Below are 17,010 nucleotides of genomic sequence, written 5' to 3' on the forward strand. Positions count from 1 at the left end.
AATAGAAATCTAATATTGTCAGAGGGATGAAATTCTGTTTTTGTTTGGTCCTTATTGGAAGAGGAGTGAAAGAATCGAATATCAGGTATTGTGCTAGATATTTTCACCCATCATAAAAAAAAATCACTCTTCCTCATTGTTTTCACATTAACTTTGTGAGGCAATGTTATTACCCTTATATCACTGTGAGGAAGTTGAGGTAATTCTTCCCTTCCTTCCCATGATAAGTGGTAGAGCTCAGATTTGGTTCTTAGAATTCAGTTAAAAAGTCTCGTGATTGGCATTTCCCCAATAGGCTAGGAGCCTTAATTATTCAACTGTTTACATTTTGAATTTTTTTTTTTGGATTGTGTTAGTTAGGTTTTCTCTGGCCCTTGTTAGTTTAGATAAATAGGAGATGGCTGCAATTTCTTTTTAATGTGGTTTTAGGTAAGCTCTCCTGAGTAACCAAATGTAGTAGCTCATTTTTTGAGGAACTCAGGACTTTAGTTATTAACAATATTTCTTTCAATGGTTGCTTGTTAAATAATTTAGTTCAAGGTTTTGATGATTTCGGTGTACTGTGCTTTTCAGAATTTTTGAATACAGTTACCTCATTCTTTGCAGATAGGATATCTGCTTTTTTAGCATATAGCTTTGATAATTAAACATAGAAGAGAAGAGGATATGTCTTGTGTCCAGGCAACTTGAGTATAGGGCCACCTCTCTGGCCTAATGGGGCATCCAGAGGACACATTTGGAGGTTGTGCAGTTTTGATCTCCTTCTCTAGGGTCAAAATTTCTGTGTGCCTGGCCCCATCATCTCTATAAACCTGTCTGCCATTGGCTCTTCATATCTGTTATAATAGTTCGGTGATAGTAGCCCACGTTTAGAGCACTATTTTTTAACCATGGAACTATTGACATATTGGGCCAGATACTTTTTTTGTTGGGGTTGGGGGCTGTCCTGTGCCTTATAGGATATTTAGTGGCATCCCCGGCTTTTCCCCCACTAGATGCCAGTCTGCCATCTCCAAGTCTTGACACTTAAAAATGTCTCCAGACATTGCCAAGTGTCCCTGAGAAGCAAATACAGCCCCTGGTTAAGAACCACTGGTAAAGGAAGATTTGGAATTACTTGGTTGTGTTGATCATGTTTATTAATGACCATTACTAAAAATCCCTTATTTTCCGTATTTTTTCCCTCAAATATCTACCTTCTTTCATTTTAATTTCTCAATCCCTTTTGTCTCTTTCATCTCATTTAGTCTAAGACAACTTTTATTGGTCTTTCCCTTATATTTTCATTTCTCCCATTTTCATGACTTTGTGTTTGCTTGTTTCATTTTACTTTTGCTGTGTTTTTCTGGCATACTCTGGTTTTCCCTTATTCTTTACTGGCAGTCTGTATATGCTGTTTGTATGCACTGTCTGTATGCACAGTCTGTATGCCGAATGCACAGTCTATACGTTGTATGCACTGTCTGTAAGCTGTATGCACTGTCTGTATGCAGTCTGTATGCTGTATGCACTGTCTGTATGCACAATCTGTAATGCTCTGTATGCACTGTCTGTATGCTGTATGCACTGTGTATGCACAGTCTGTATGCTGTATTCACTGTCTCTGCATAGTCTGTATGCTGTATGCACTGTCTGTATGCACAGTCTCTATGTTGTATACAGTCTGTATGCTGTATGCATTGTCTGTATGCATAGTCTATATGTTGTGTGCACTGTCTGTATGCATAATCTGTATGCTGTATGCGCTGTTTGTATGCACAGTCTCTATGCTGTAGCACTGTCTGTATGCACAATCTCTATGTTGTATACACTGTATGTATAGTCTGTATGCTGTATGCACTGTCTCTATGCAGTCTCTATGTTGTATATATAGTCTGTATGCTGTATGCGCTGTCTGTATGCAGTCTCTATGTTGTATACACAGTCTGTATGCTGTATGCACTGTCTGTATGCACAGTCTCTATGTTGTATACACAGTCTTTATGCTGTATGCATTGTCTGTATGCATAGCCTGTATGCTGTATACATTGTCTGTATGGATAGTCTGTATGCTGTATGCATTGTCTGTATGCATATTTTGTATGCTGTATGCACCGTCTGTATGCATAGTCTGTATGCTGTTTGCGTTGTCTGTATGTGCTTCCCTTTAGTCTCTTCATCAGCAGCCTGTTACTTCCTAATTCTGTTTTGGTCTGATAGGTAATTCCATATGGATGGGGTCATGGACCGTAAATCCTTGTCTCCCTTTACGTGTGTGTGTGTGTGTGTGTGTGTGTGTGTGTGTGTGTGTGTGTTATGCTGCCATGTGGCATCTTCGTAATGGTTTGGTTATTCTTTGCCATTCCCTATGTGCATATTGCCCTTGAGCAGTCTCCAGGGGGAAGAGGTTTGCTGCATCAAATCATAGCTGACACTTTAATTTACTTGAATGCCCATCCTGCTTGTTGAGTAGTATTCACCCATCCTTCTCAACAACTTGAAGGCAGGCGGGGTGCAATTGATCACTTGAATTTTGTGGAGAAGAACTGGCCCTGGCAGCCTGAAGGTGACCCCTGCACCTTCCTCCCGAATCCCTGTTTCCTCTTCTGCTTTTTCTTACTCCTGATTTTAAAACTAAGGACCCTCAACACAGGGGAATGGGTTAGATTATGTTGGACTGGACTTCTGTGGGAAACTTTTTGCGGCCTATTGGGGGTTCCTTTCTGTGAGGTCCAAAGCCGTTTTCTTAACTGGAAAGGGCCTTGTGTTCTGCCAGATCCTCCCACCCTCTCCGCAGGTCAAATAATGGATTTAGTAGAAATATGGAAAAGTTTAGTCCGTCTGTGCGCCAAAAATTGCCACTAGGAAGGCAGCAGTGTAAACAGTGTGTGACTAATTCTTTCTTTTAAGGAAAGCAGTTTTATGTGATTGTTTCCCTGCTGCTTACAAAGATACAGAGGTTTCCGCAGATTCAAGTCTTCAGATGGCCAGCCAGACCCCAGCCTCTGGCCTGTTTCTCTTGTTCTTTCTTTTCTGTGTGTCAGTAGTATCTCCCCATCACATAATATGCAGTCATATTTTGGCTCCTACCATTCCTAACACCACACTGTTGATTTCTCTGGCCCTTGTTAGTTTAGATTAGTGACCTTCAACCAAACCCAGCGGCCTTTCCTAATTTCTTATTCCTTTGGTTTTCTGCAGCAATTTGCAGGTGATCCTCTCCTGCTTCCTCCTAGAAACTTTCTTCCACTTACCATTTTTGAACTGACTTGATTCTTGTTTTTCTCCTCTTCTTTTTTGTCCTCCTATATTCTCTTTATGTCCCTACCATTAAGTGTGAGTATCCTCCAAGACTGTGTGGCTCCCTGTTGCTTTTCCTGAAACATTTTTGCATTTGAAGATGTTGGCCTCTCCTAGAATGTCACTATTCGTAAACTCAGAGGCTTTTCCCTAACCTCTCCTTAGAGATCCACCCCGCATTTCGGTTTCTAAACTAACATAATCATTCTTGCCCTCTCATAGAGTGGCCCTTTCTTCTGACAGACATGACTCGGCACACCTCATTGCACTTACTTTTCCCCTCGGCTTTGAACCGAAAATATCCTTCCAGTGGGCTTGAAACCTTCAAGTTGTTGGAATCCTTCCCTGGCTGTCCCCACCTCTTTGCGGATTTGATCCTCAAGTCCTGTTCGTTCTTCTTATAGTTACCTCCATTATGGTCCCTTCTCGATTTATTCACGTTAGATGTTGTCTAAAATATCTTGCTCTAGTAGATGAAGACTTAGCTTATTTACTTCACCCCCTGTCCACCAGCCTTCCTCCCAAAGTCATTATAGACACACTGGGAAATACTGAGGATTCACATCCAGACCATCACAAGAAAGTGAGCATCCCAATAAAGCAAGTCACATGAACATTTTGATTTCCAAGTACATATGAAAGTTATGTTTACACTATACCTTAGTCTATTAAGTGTGTAATAGCATTATGTCTAAAAAACAATGTACATTAATTGTTTAAAAATTGAAATTAATTTTTAAATTAAAATGTAAAAATATCTTACTGCTCGAAAATGCTAATGATCATCTGAGACTTCAAATCATATGTGATCTTCTGCTTTGTTTTTTTTTTTTTTTTTGAGACAGAGTCTTACTCTGTTGCCCAGGCTGGAGTGCAGTGGCATGATCTTGGCTCATTGCAACCTCCACCTCCTGGGTTGAAGTGATTCTTGTGCCTCAACTTCCCGAGTAGCTGGGGTTACAGATGGCACCACACCTGGCTAATTTTTGTATTTTTAGTAAAGATGGGGTTTTATCATGTTGGCTAGGCTGGTCTTGAACTTGCGACCTCAGGTGATCCACCCACCTCGGCCTCCCAAAGTGCTGGGACTACAGACTTGAGCTACGGTGCCCGGCCCCATAATCTTTTTGCTGGTAGAGAGTCTTGCCTTGATGTTGGTGTCTGCTGACTGATCAAGGTGGTGGGTGCTGAAGATTGGGGTGACTTTGGCAATTTTGTAAAATAAGACAACAATGAAGTTTGTCACATCAATTGACTCTTCCTTTCATGAAAGATTTCTCTGTAGCATGCAATGCTGTTTGATAGCATTTTACGCACAATAGAACTGCTTCCAAAATGAAAGTCAGTCCTCTCAAATCCTGCTGCTGCTTTATCAACTAAGTTTATGTAATATTAGAAATCCCTGGTTGTCATTTCAACAATGTTCACAGCATCTTCAGCAGGAGCAGATTCCATCTCAAGAAACCATGTTTCTTTGCTCATCTATAAGAAGCAGTTCTTCATCTCTTCAAGTCTGATCATGAGATTATAGCAGTCCAGTCACATCTTCAGGCTCCACTTGTAACTTTCATTCTCTTGCTGCTGTTTCCACCACATCTGCAGTGACTTCCACTGAAGTCTTGAACTTTTGACCTTTGGGTCATCCATGACAGTTGGAATCAACTTCTTACAAATTCTTATTAATGTTGATATTTGGACCTCCTCCGATGAATCACAAGTGTTCTAATGGCATATAGAATGGCAAATCCTTTCCAGATGTTTTTCAATTTACTTTGCCCAGATCCATCAGAGCAATCACTATCTATGGCAGCTGGAGCCTTAAGCAATGCATTTCTTAGATAGTAAGACTTGAAAGTCAAAATGACTGCTTTATTTATGGGCTACAGAATGGATGTTGTGTTAGCAGGCACCAAAAAAGTTAACTTTTTTATACATCTCATTCAGAGCTCTTAGGTGACCAGGTGGATTGTCAATGAGCAGTACTATTTTGAAAGGAATTTTTTTTTTTTTTCCTGAAAAGTAGGTCTTAACAGTAGGGTTAAAATATTTAGTAAACCATGCTGCAAACACATGTGCTGTCATCCAGGCTATGTTGTTGTAGAGCACAGGCAGAGTAGGTTTAGCATAATTCTCAAGAGCCCTAGGATTTTTGGAATGGCAAATGAGCATTGGCTTCAACTTAAAGTCATCAGCCACCAACAAAAGTCAGCCTGTCCTTTGAAGCTTTGAAGTCAGGCATTGACTTCTTCTCCCTTGCTTGAGTTGGGGAAAACAGTTGTCTTCATATATAGGCTTTCAATTGAGGTAACACTGTTCAGCCCTACTTCTCATTTTCACCCTCTACATTACTTGGCTTAAGTATTCTGAACCTTTATGTGGTCCCCTGTGACGACTGCTTCCTCTGTGTCTGTACTCCTTCAGAGTGACTCCTGACCAGTGCACTTGAACTACCGGGTTGTAACCCATTAGGGAACTCATGAAGTCATGAAATACATGTAGTGGCTCAAGATTATATGAAAAGAATAGCTTAGAAGAGAACATGTCAGGGTGCCCTGCACATCATAAGGGTAAACACTGTTTTGTAAAATTTGTTTTAGTTATACCAAAACACAGACATATATGTAGATATGTATTCGATCTCTGTGTAAAATGTACTTTTTACTGTGGGTTGAGGTGAAAGAAGTTAGAAAAATATTTTTTAAGGCCATGGCTTGCTTCACCCTGTTACAATAGTCAGTGTTTCTCGGTGCACTTTGAATCTCTTACAGATTTGTTGAAGTGTCTCTTGTGTGTTTATTAATGGATGATATGAAACATATTTATTAAGCTGTGTAGAACAGGTCTGGATCAATCAGAAGGGATGCTGGAGCAGAGACCCTGAGTTCTCCAGCTCTGTCAAATGTTAACTCTTTATAGGATTGAGGAGATGTCTTAGGGGGCCCAGTGGATGGGACAGGGAGATCCACCAGTGGAGGGGCACTTAGGGCATTGGGATAGTAGCTCTTCATCAGTACAGAGTATTTAAATATTTTAAACCACTAGTGTGGCTGTACACTTGCATAACAGCTAAAATGAACCCTGGATTTATATCTTTTTAATTTCTTACCTGTAACTTTAAGGGTATCTTTGGAGGAAGGGGAAATATATGGGTGCCCCTGCCAACCACTTTGAACCAGAATCCCTGCAGTTTGTGATCTAATTTTCTCTTTGAAAATTTAGTCCCCCACTTTGAAAAATTACAGTTACATTGCTATGACTAATTTGATGTTCACTGGTGATAGTAAAGCTTTTTTTTCTGAGAAGAGGGAAGGGAGGAGGAAATCCCAATTTAAATGGAGAGAGACTTTTTCCCGAAATACTCGGGGTAACAGAAGGAAATAAAGAAGTAAAGAGGATATATATTTGTAAGACTGCAAGGCGGTCTGAAGTGGAAATAACTGTGAATAATGAAATTAGAGGAAAAAGTGGACGCCAACCATGAAGCAGAAAGTGAGGAAGAGAGCGTAGGATAGTGATTCCACATAATGCTGGTAGGATGAGTAATGGGACCGTCTCCTCTACTTGCCTCAGCAGGGGTCCTGTCCATGGCCTTGCTTCTGTCTCTGTGGGGCTGTGGGACAGAGGGACATCAGCCTGTGGGGTACCTGTGTACGCACCCCTGTCATGGGGGGAAGTGGGGGCAGCTGTGTGTAGCTCCATATTTGCAATGTGTTTGTAACTTGAGGAATATGTAGACAGTAGTAGCACTTTACTGATTTCCTTAAGTTAGTGATGGCTGAGGGCTGTTAACTTAAGTTCTAGACCTAGTACAGCTTGGTTTTACCTTGTTTGTTTATTACATTTCTGTTACATTCAGGGAAAAAGGGCCCTTCCACATGTATGCTTTCTGCTTATTTCTTGTCCTGCTTCCTCATTTCAGAGGGGGGACAAGAGACAACCTCAAGTAGAAGGCAGACCCCATACTCTTACCTTTCTGGCTGTGGTTGGGGCACGAATTAGGTGCAGTAGCCCAAGGTGTCCTGGAAAACTGGGTTTTCCTTTCCTGAATAGGAGCTAGCCTGTACATCTCTCAGCGGGTCAGAGTAGCATGGCGACAGGGTAGCAGCATGGCTGGAGGGCAAATTGCTTCCGAGATGCGGAGGATTCCTCTTTCCAAGAGGCTGATAGAAGAGACTTGTGGTTCTTATCAGTCACTACCAGATGTGTCCAGCTGTTTCACTTGCTGCTCTATCCCAACCAAACACACTTAATGTCAAAACAACACTTACATCATCAAAACAAAAGTGTTCACAATGTTAAGCCTCAGGCTTTTAGTAATTTAGTCATTAGTCTGGTGACAAAGGGAGTGCCCTTGCGTGGTACTGCATCTGGGAAAATCCAGGCCCAAATTAGATTTTCCAGGCTTTTCTGAGACCACAGGGTTTAAAGGGGTAGATCCAGATTACTGACTAAGAGGGAAGCAGCCTAATTCTAGCCTCTTCTATTCCTTTATCTCTCATGAATGCCTTTTCCCACAGAATAGCTCATTCACCAGCTCCAATGAGAATGAATCCGATAGAGTGAGACTATTCAAGTTTCTTTTACTGCTTTTGATATGAGACATTGTATGGTGGTGGTTTAGGTGGCTTGACAATTTGCCTTTTGCACTGACTGCCATGGCGTCATTTCTTCCCCTTATTCAGATAGTCCCTTCTTAGGGTCAGTATTTTGGGTCAGATTACATTAGAGAGCATGTTCCCTTCTAAAAGCTCAGCTTGCTGCAAAACTGCACTGTCCTAACAATTTCAGTAGCAATTTTGCATATTCTGGAATTAGTTGGTATATCTTCTTTATATTTTTCATTCCTCTTCCTCAGGGAATAACTGAATCTGGGCAGAGGCTTATTTTAAAATACGAATTAGATGCAGTGGAAGAGAACTGTCACAGAAAACAAGGGTTGGGCCAGGAGGGTGAGCACATAGTAATCATGTTGAGAAGTTCCCAGAAGTCTTGAGTCGCGCTATTAAAAAGATAATGAGAGTATAATTATAAAACATTTAACTCAAATAGTACAATTTATATCATTATGAGACACAGCATAAAAAATTGTTTCCCTAAAGCGGCATCATAATTTATATTTCAAAAGGGAATTAAAATTATTTTTTTTTAGTTTGCATTTGTTCAGATTTTTACAATCACTTTTTTCTCAGCTCAGTGTCGCAGAGATTCTGCAGTACGGATTAGGTAACTGAGGCTTAAAGAGATTAACCAGCTAACCTTTAGCATTAGGCAGAGTTAGAAGGTCCCACTGTATCATACAGGCTTTAATTGTTTATGATTGATTTTGCTTAACTAATACAAGGTGGGGATTTCTTGCATAATTCCCTTCCTGTACTTTCTTCCCTATTTCCCCCCTTCCCATTTCCAGTGCTGCACTCTTACTAAATATATACCTATCTGTGTAAACATCTTTGTCTTTTTTCCCTTTTTAGAGATGGGGTCTTACTCTTGTCGTCCACGCCGGAGTGCAGTGGTGCAGTCATAGTTCACTCCAGCCTCAAACTCCTGGGCTTAAGTGATCCTCCCATCTCAGCCTCCTGAGTAGCTAGGACTACAGTCATGCACCATCTTTTTCTTAAATATAAATGCCATGTTTTTGTGTGAAGGCTTATGGCACTTGTGCTCTGAATCCTCTGATAAAAGTTACCTGTGATCACGTATTTATCATTACGCTTCGTAACTAGACAGGATCTTTTTTGTGAAGGATGCTTCTGAGGGTAAGCCATCATTTACCTACTTGTATGTCATGAGTGGTCAGCGACAGTATTTGAAGGAAAAAAATGAGCCTTGCTTGGAATTGATGCTCCTTTCTACATTTAACTCATTTCTTATCCTTCCCTTATTAGCTGACTTTTAAAAGCCCATTATTTAATTCCTTCTCTTTATTTTGTTTCTTCCCAGAGTGACTCCTCTTTCTTCCCAGAGTGTGATGATTCACCACGGCCAGACCCAGGAATATGTGCTGAAGCCCAAGTACTTTCCAGCCCAGAAGGGGATTTTGGGAGAGCAGTCCACTGAAGGTTCTTTCCCTTTAAGATATGTGCAGGATCAAGTTGCGGCACCTTTTCAGCGTGAGTATGGTCTTATCAACCATTTTCCTAAGTTATGGTATCCGATATTGGAAACACTTTGTTCAGTGTAGACGGCTTTAATGTGTCACGGTAAATAAAATTCAAGAGTCACTAAAAAATCCACATTGGTTCCTGAAACAACCAGACAGCAGAAATTTAGCATGGTTTCCTTCTTCTGAGGAAAAGCAGTTTTTCCTGGATTTTGGAAATAAATCTGAAGTGACCTGCCTGTCATTCTGTTTCTGCAAGATGGCTTCATGTCTCAGACATATTTGCTCTAATTTTGGGTCCAGTCATATGTCTGACATGTTTACATTGATGAAATATTTTCTTTAGCAAGCTAGCCAGGACTCATGCCTTGTGAAACGTCTGAAATGTCCTGCATAGCTCTCTGAGGTTCTCCTATAGTGGATATTTTTACATTATAAGACTTACCTAGTTTTTAGTGTATCAAGCAGCTGGCGTGGCAGATTTTTCTGAATTTGTAAAACACTATTGTATCAGTGGCTAGCGTGGTTAATATCTCGCTATGTGGGAAGCTCAAGGACAAGGCCTGGCTCAAAGGGTGGGGAATGTGATGATTTGTGGTTTAGGTATTACAGAGTGTCTGCGGGCAGCATCTGGAGAAAACGTTCTGGAGTAAGGCACAGCCCATCCAAAGGCGAGAGCTAGACACACGCTCTCGTTCCAGCAGCTTCCTGCCCTGTCACATGTTGACTGATTGCCTGCACCATAGGTAATGAAAGAGAATGCCAGTTGTGAGGCGGGAAAAGGACCATCTTTCACCACTGGGAATAGTATGAAGAGTTGAGATACAGTTTTTACTACTGTTTGGCACTAGTGAAGTCCATATTTGTTGTGGCTTTGGTTCCCTACACCCACTCCATCTCCCCGTTTCTGTACTGAATTTAAGTGATTGACTCTTCCCTCAGAATTGGTCATTTAACAAAAAGAGTATCTAACAGCAGGTTTGTTCATCCACTTTTTGTCTTTTGAGAAAGTCCTGCTCAGTGATTGGTGGCTAGACCCCAGAACAATAGTTTGGTATGGTTTATTGGGATGTTGAGGAAAGTGAGTCCTGGGGATCTTAGGGAAGAATACAGAAACCATTTAGATCATTAGGAAAAAAATCACTTCCAAGTCACTTGCAAAAGAATAGATGCATCTATTTGATTCTTAAAAATCCTTTGATATTAGTACTTAAAGAGCCGTTTCTCTTATGTGAATATTTCTTGAGTATATATATAATATTTTTCTAAATACTAATTTTAAAAAGTAAGTAAAAAATGTACTTCTTATTTCCTTGGGGTTTTATATAGATGGCAATTTTTTTTAAAAGATCTCCCAAATCAGAGTGTGATGGGAAGAGAGTTTTTAAAGTTTATGATTATACTGATGAGAGAAGAGAATTCTGAATTATCTGGAGGTATCAGGAAAAGATGGTTAGAGAACACTGGTATTAAGACTAGAGACTAGACTGTGGTTTTGATTTGTTTTCTATGATTTGTTATTGGAGTGAAAATTCCCACTGTGTGTGTATTCCCGCACTCGTGTGTATATGTGTATTTTAAACTCTCAAATCTTGGTTGAACTGTGTTCTGAAAGATGAAATTATATTTTAGAAGAATGTGAAGATAAGTTTCTTATCTGTTCTGTCCATATCTTTCCCACTCATCCTGTTTAAATATATTTTCTACATAGTAAGGAGCTAGTAAAAGAATGTAGACTAATATACATTATCACAGTGATGGTGTTCTGTGCTCAGACCCCCTAAAAGATGGCTGTTGTTCAGAAAGAAACTCAGGAATTAACTGAAAGAGTTAAGCATGTAGGAAAGACAAGGGAGATGTGGCTATTTTTGCAGAGGCCAGAGCTCTACCGAGAGCTGGGGGGCTAGTTGGAAAGTTTTTGAAAGAGGTAATTTAGCAGGACCATGAAGGATACCGAAATGGCAAAATGGAGTAAGAACCACAAAAGATGATTAAAACTGGAAAGGAGGTACAAGTAATAGGAAGGACCTAAACATACTGTCTCTGCATACTCCTGTTCTGTGGTAGGTAAAAGAGGAGGCTCCAAGGAAGCTTAACATGGAACAGAAAGGAAGGAAAAGTTAGTCGGAGAAGTCTGAGGAAAAGCAGAAGCTTTTAGCATCTTCATTTTCATATTGACAGAAGAGATCAAATGCAAACATTAATTTTTTATTGTGCTGAAAGATTTGAAGGTCAAACAGAAGCTGATAGTTCTGATTCTTTAGAAAAATAGAAGATACTAAGATCATTTGAGCATGATGTATCTTGGAGTGAAATTGAAGAAGTGAGGTATGTCATTGTAGTCTACTGCCATTACTTTTGAGAAGCTACGAGAACTAGAGAAGAGGTTGAGGACTAGAGGTTGGCAATAACAAGTGTAATCTTCTCCCTTTAAAAGTGATTAAGAAGGGGGTCTACAGTAATGACCAGTTGGTATGTTTAATATTGATATATTACAAGAGCAATAATAATAATGCATACTGTGAGCTCTAAGCACTGTGCAACTTTTAGCTCATAATAGGAGACAGTAGTCCACAAGCCCAAGGGAATAAGGATTTGCTCTCGACACTTGGTAAAAGAATAAATGTTTTGAATAAGGAGGAAAGAGATGAGAATGGAGGTGATGGATTTAGTAAAGTAAAATACATTAATGTGTCAAATGCAGCACTCTCCAGATAAAACATTATAGATAGAGAGAAACTAACCAAGTTGCTAGTGAGGTGCTTTCTTTTGGGAGGGATGACTATTTTATGGGATTTTCCCAGAGTTTTGATAATACAATTCACCATCCCTGTCCAATGTGTACATACTACTTTTCCTAATTTGATTCTGTATATTTACCAGTCTTCTTAGTCACTTTCTAGGTAACTTGACATCCTATGTTGAGTGTTCTCTGGTCATTGGTAAAGGATATCTCTTTTTTTCCAGCTTCTTTTCAAAGTTCATCCGTGTTGTAGCATGTCTCAGTATCTTACTCCTTTTTATGGCTGAGTAATACTCCCACATTGTATAGAGATATATATCTCAGTTTGTTTATCCATTCGTCAGTTGATGGACATTTGGGGTTGTTCCCACTCTCTTGGCTATTATGAATAATGGAGTGCAGTGGCATGATCTCAGCTCACCACAACCTCTGCCTCCCAGGCTTAAGCGATTCTCCTGCCTCAGCCTCCCGGGTAGCTGGGATTACAGGTGTGTGCCACTACTGCCCAGCTAGTTTTTGTATTTTTAGTAGAGACAGGGTTTCACCATGTTGGCCAGGCTAGTCTCAAACTCCTGACCTCAAGTGATCCACCCACTTCGGCCTCGCCAAGTGCTGGGATTACAGGCATGAGCCACCGTGCCCGGCCGGTAAAGGATATCTCTAGTGATAAATTAATAACTTGTGGTGTTCTGCTTTATTTGTTGGCCTTTAAAGAATTTGATTTGCATCAGTATCATCTAGGGCAGGGATTGGCAAACTTTTAGGGAGTACTTTAGACTTTGTGAGCCAATAGGCAAATCGAGGATCTTAGGTAGATATTTATATAGCTATTTAAAATGTATCTATTAAATGTGTAAATATCATTCTTACCTCTCAGGTTGTAGATCAGGTGGCTGGATTTGGCTCATGGGCTATAGTTTGCTAATTCTTGATCTAGAGACTCACAGTCTCTCAATCCACTGAAAACATCTAGATATTGGACCTGATTGTTTGGTGCCTGGAACGTGACAAAAGCGGCCCAAGAGGCCCTGCCTCTAGCAGCTGTCCTTCATTCTCAGTGTCCCCACCAACCCCCACCCTCCAGAGCATGACAATTCTTAGATACATTTCCACTTAGTTTGAAGGCACCCAGAAAAGCATGAACTACCAGGAAACTGCTTGTGTTAGATAAGTCTAGTTTCTTTTAATTTTAGAATAATGGGCCACACAGCAATTGGGAAAGGAATGGGATGTTACTCCGGGTTGCTTATAGAAGACCTTTTGATATTGGTGGAAATATTTTTATGGGATGAACCAGTCCCAGCCATATCACAACACAGTATCACATTAAGATACTGCATGAGTTTCTCAAAAAAGTTAAATATAGAGTTATCATATAACCCAGCAATTCCACACCTAGCTATATATCCCAAAGAATTGAAAACATACGTTCGCACAAAAACTTGTGCACGAATGTTCATAGCAACGTTATTTGTAATAGCCAAGAGAGTGGGAACAACCCCAAATGTCCATCAACTGATGAAGGGATAAACAAACTGAGATTATCTATCTATCTATCTATCTATCTATCTATCTATCTATCTATCTATCTATCTATACACACACACACACATATGTATACACAAATATATACACACACACACACACACATATATATATATACACACAATGTAGGAGTATTACTCAGCCATAAAAAGGAATAAGATTGATACATGCTACAACATGGATGAACTTTGAAAACAAGCCGAGTGAAAGAATCTAGACACAAAAGAATCCAGACTACATGCTATATGAGTCCATTTCTATAAGATGTCCAGAGTAGGCAAATCCACAGACATGGAAAGAAGATTAGCGGTTGCCAGGGACAGGGGAGAGTAGGAATAGGGAATAGTTGTTTATAGGTAAGGGGTTTCTTTTGGGGTGATGAAAATGTTCTGGAATTAGGTGGTCATGCTGGTTGCACAACCTGAAAACACTAAAAATAAACTGAATTATACACTTAGGGGTGAATTCTGTGGCATGTGAATCATATCTCAATTTAAAATAACAAATATTTATGAAAAATTATTGCCAAGTAGGTAGTTATGAGACTCAGTTTCAGCTCCAAGGAACTGAGCTCATAAGCTCTCAGAAGTCTAAGGATGGTGTGGGGTAGGGGTGGGGGTCTGCTTTATACAGTGTTTTCATTGGTGACTTGTAGGAAAGAATTCAGTATGTAAACCAAATTCTATTGTGTTTAGTTTAGTATTTTTTTTAACCCAGAGGAAGAAAATGGAAATGACATAACATTTGGAAGACCATCTTATAAAAATGGTCAGTCAAGATTAGAATAGCACATGTTCAGGAGCAAACCCAAGTAACTCACACAAAAAGAGATTAGTTTGACACAACCTGCTAGAAAAAGTCCTTGAGGATATAATAAGTGTCTACATCATACTATGTGCTGTCGTAGTAAAAATGATATGGAATACTTTATAATATTAAAGCCAGCAAATAATATTTTAAGTACAGTCTATGGTGGAAAGAGATGTATTTATCATCAGGGTTATAAGACACCAAAGGACTTGCTAGGATTGTAGAGCTACTTATAAAGGAGATCTTTAGGATGGGCAGCAATGGCCATGTAACTGACATGGTTCCCTAGACAACTGGTTTCCAGACTGTGCAAAGAAGATCTAAAAGATTAGGGAAGCTCCAATTTAAGCATTTGTCTCCTTAGTCCCTTTTTCTACTACATAACTTTAATATTTGGAATGATTTAGAAATTTGAACTTCTCTACATTGGATTTCTTATTGCTGATTCCAGTTGTCGTTCTCTCAAGATGGGCTTAGGTTTTAAATAGGTTACTTATATTTCAAAGTCATCTAAAGTTTTAGTTCTTTAAATTCAACAAAGCAGAAATTTTACATTTTAGGAATGGCAGATATCATGTTTTATACAGTAACTTCTTAAAGGTTTTTAAACAGATATAGCTCAGGCTCTTAAAAAAACGTACCAATTTATCTCCTGATGTGCTAACGTGGGGGAGAAAGAGAGAGAGAAATGACTGGCATTTGCAAACACATAGTACTGTTAAATTGCAAATAAAGAAAAAAAAGAAAAGTAAGGACAAGCCCACTGTTTACTTAAAGTGTTAAACAATTTCAGGAAAGGCAGATGTCATGTTTTATACAGTAACTTCTTAAAAATCTTTAAACAGATATAACTCAGGCTCTTAAAAAAATGGCCTAGTTGTCATCTGATGTGCTAACGTGGGGGAGAGAGAGAGAGAAATGACTGGCATTTCCAAACACATAGTACCATTAAATTGCAAAAAAAAAAAAAAAAAAAAGGAAAGGAAAAGTGAGGTCAAGCCCACTTTTTACTTAAAGTGTTAAACCTAACATTTTTTGTTTAAATAAGCAACCGTAGAAGTGAAGAAGCATGCACAGGGTCCCTATTAAATGACTTCTGACAGAGAAAATGTAATTCCCACCTGCACTGGCACCACGGGAGACATCTCAGCCCTGAGTTCTGATCTGTGCTGCCCTCTCTCAGTCTTTGCAACAGGCTGGGGCAGCTTGACTCCCAGCCATCAATCACGGGCTGGCTGAAATCTGGCACCTCCATTTGAAGATAGAACAGCTCCCCAGGTCTCCTGAGCTCTGGTCTGAGACAGATGTAGAGAGTCTGTTGTTCTCATAGTAGCAGCTTTGTGACCTGAACTCCTGAATCCCAGTTCTGGCCTGATCGCAGTCCATAGTTCCACACTAAGAGAAGTATGGATGCTTTGGACACACGAGGCCTCTTCTTTTTACTTTTGTTAATACTATGGTTGAATGTCTTGCCTGTAGCATTAGCCTTCAGGCTTCAGTTCAGACTGACATCAAGAAGCATGGCAAGTTACGAAAACATCTCAGGGTTTGATGATAAATGGTTACGTCTCCCCTTGAAAAAGGAAGTTCATGTGTCTGGAGTGAAGATTCTTTGTGGTTGCAGTCTGATACCACAAAGAGGTTACCAGTAAGATTGTCTGGGTCTTCCTGGTTGTCCTGAGTGAGAGAGCAGAGTGGTTTGGCAGAGACTTAGAGGAGACATTCAAGATTTTTGCTTTGGCAAAACAAAGCTGAATGTTAGGAGATAGGCAATATTTAACATGGACAGGTCTGCTTATGCCAGCCACTGCAGGGAGGTGGGCAAGAACATTGCTTAAAGGCTCTGGATGCCTAGTGCCAGTTACAGAATGCTCATGGGAGGTGTCCCTGGCATAGTTGAGAGCACCCATTATGGGATGGATGCTGCAGAAGATGGGAAAATCCTTGGGGTGGCAACTGGATAAAGGCAGATATAGTAAGTATAGATGAGGGGAATTGGAGCAACATTTTTATGCATGGGATGAATTGCAATCTGGAGATCTTCAGAGGAGGAGCCATTTGAAAATGCTGTTGAGGAAGTCTGGTCCTGAGAACTGTTGTGGCCTTAATGTGGATGTTGAAGTTTAGGATATGGATGGTATCACACTCATGTGAAGAGAGAACAGAAGCAGCAGCCCGAGAAATCCAGGGTTTGGGCAGCTCTGCTCCTCTGAGACATCCTCGCTGATAGGTCCTGACAGATTGATTGGGAGCCTTATAGGGCAGAGCTTTGCAGATGGACCAAGTGGGTCCTTGGGAGAGAAGACTTCCAGAGAACACGTTCTGCAGCATTGAAAGCCCTCCCTGCGTGGAGACTACCTTTAACTTGTGTGCAAAAAAAAAAAAAAGTGTCTGGGATTGGCTTACAGCAACCCAGTGGGTACTAAAAGGCAGTGGAAGTTGGACCAGCCATAAATGACCTTACAAGAGCTGATGAAAACCAGCAAAAACTGCTTAAGCATTTAAGAGGAATATTAGGTGTGAAAACAAACTG

The 17,010-nt window shown here is 40.1% G+C and overlaps 1 protein-coding gene across 4 annotated transcripts in view; it reads left to right on the top strand.

Moving 5' to 3' along the window:
- The window catches only part of LTBP1 (latent transforming growth factor beta binding protein 1), a 462,412-nt gene that overhangs the window by 156,864 nt on the left and 288,538 nt on the right, over positions 1–17,010 (top strand). For all 4 annotated transcript variants that reach the window (XM_032172648.2, XM_032172650.2, XM_058426675.1 and 1 more), the window contains exon 4: positions 9,220–9,389. In XM_032172648.2, the coding sequence (XP_032028539.1) occupies positions 9,220–9,389 (170 nt within the window). The remainder of the gene's footprint in view (positions 1–9,219; positions 9,390–17,010) is intronic.

Source organism: Hylobates moloch, unplaced genomic scaffold (genome assembly GCF_009828535.3).
Source record: "Hylobates moloch isolate HMO894 unplaced genomic scaffold, HMol_V3 SCAFFOLD_13, whole genome shotgun sequence".
Lineage (NCBI taxonomy): Eukaryota > Metazoa > Chordata > Mammalia > Primates > Hylobatidae > Hylobates > Hylobates moloch.